The sequence below is a fragment of the Echinops telfairi genome, unplaced genomic scaffold (assembly GCF_000313985.2).
Source record: "Echinops telfairi isolate 266 unplaced genomic scaffold, ASM31398v2 ScPeMD7_1;HRSCAF=3_0, whole genome shotgun sequence".
Classification (NCBI taxonomy): domain Eukaryota; kingdom Metazoa; phylum Chordata; class Mammalia; order Afrosoricida; family Tenrecidae; genus Echinops; species Echinops telfairi.
In genome coordinates this window covers 1421661-1422858 of record NW_022103896.1, presented here as the reverse complement: position 1 = coordinate 1422858, position 1198 = coordinate 1421661, and the positions used below count along the sequence as shown (strand labels likewise).

Below are 1198 nucleotides of genomic sequence, written 5' to 3'. Positions count from 1 at the left end.
TGGCGCGCGAGGCCTTGTCTACTCACAGGTGCGCGTGGTCATGCAGTAGGAGACCATGGACGGACAGTGCATGGGGTTGAAGCAGTTCTCGCCGTTGTAGGCGCAGACGTGGCAGTCCAGCGCTTGGGCTGGGGGCGGGGGCGGGACGTCACCGAAGGACCCCTGTCCCCTCCCCAAACTGTAAGGAGAGAAGGGATGCCGGCCTCCCCTCCCCACACCGCCCACAGGCCTGTGTCCTCGTAGGTCTGCCCAGCCACCTTACCCAGAGGTAGGGCCAGCAGCGCTAACAGCGTCACGCCAACCAGGGAAGTCATAGCTGTGGCCAGAGGTCGCGAGAGCGAGTGTTGGCTGATGCAGCGGTCCGGATGCAGTTCAGGGGCGTGGGGGGCACAGAGGATCCAACAGCGCACTGTCCACTAGGCTCTCCTGCCCCGAGGAAACAGAACATACAGAGGAGGGTCAGGTGTGGGGGTGGCCAGAGCAGTGCCTAACTGGGGCTGGAGGTGAGGGGTGACACTGAGGTGGGCCTGTGGGGACAGTCTCACCAGGAACGTGGCTGGTGGGGAGTGGTCTAGGTGAGTCCCAGAGGCGGCGCACAGTCCAGCAGTTAGGGCTGTGACTGCCAGGGCGGCTGTAGGGGCTGGCCGCTCACGCCCCTCCCTGGGAGACCCCCCGAGAGGGCAGGGCTGAGTCCGGGGGAGTCTGGGTCCCTCCTGGAGGTCTCTGGCCCTAGCCTACGGCCCTAGCCCTCAAGTCTGAGTGTCCTTGCTGGGTGGCCTGCAACAGCGCTTGGAAATCGTCCGGGAAGCGCACTAGGGCCCCACGGCAGCCACAAGGCCCAGCGTGGGGCTGGGGGGCCAGAACTGCGCCTCCCTCTTTCCAGGGCTCACGGGGTCCTCCGTCCCCTTGCCAGGGGCCCAAATTCAACTTCCCTGGCTGAGCACTGGGGCCGTCTCTCCTAACCCACTCCCTGGGCGTCAACCCCAGAATGCCCGGCCCATTGTGTCCAGGCCTGGAGGCCTCTCGCCCCCGCCCAGGGCCCCGCCTCCAGGTCTGCGGTTCCGAGCCTGGGAGGTCTGCCGCGCGGGTGTCAGAGCTGACCTCGCCGGTGACCTTCACCGCGCTGCGCCCCGCCCGCGCCCCGCACTCACCCAGCCGCCCGCCGCTCCCGGCACCACCCTGCTTGCTCGTCCGCCGT

The 1198-nt window shown here is 67.7% G+C and overlaps 1 protein-coding gene across 1 annotated transcript in view; it reads right to left on the bottom strand.

Annotated features, from left to right (window-relative positions):
* Positions 1–1198, bottom strand: part of LOC101638330 (secreted Ly-6/uPAR domain-containing protein 2) — a 6568-nt gene extending 5370 nt beyond the window's left edge. Inside the window, exons 1-3 of the mRNA XM_030884640.2 lie at positions 1152–1198; positions 263–426; positions 27–128 (exon numbers count right to left, since the gene is read on the bottom strand). Of these exons, the coding sequence (XP_030740500.1) occupies positions 27–128; positions 263–314 (154 nt within the window). The 5' untranslated portion in view covers positions 315–426; positions 1152–1198. The remainder of the gene's footprint in view (positions 1–26; positions 129–262; positions 427–1151) is intronic.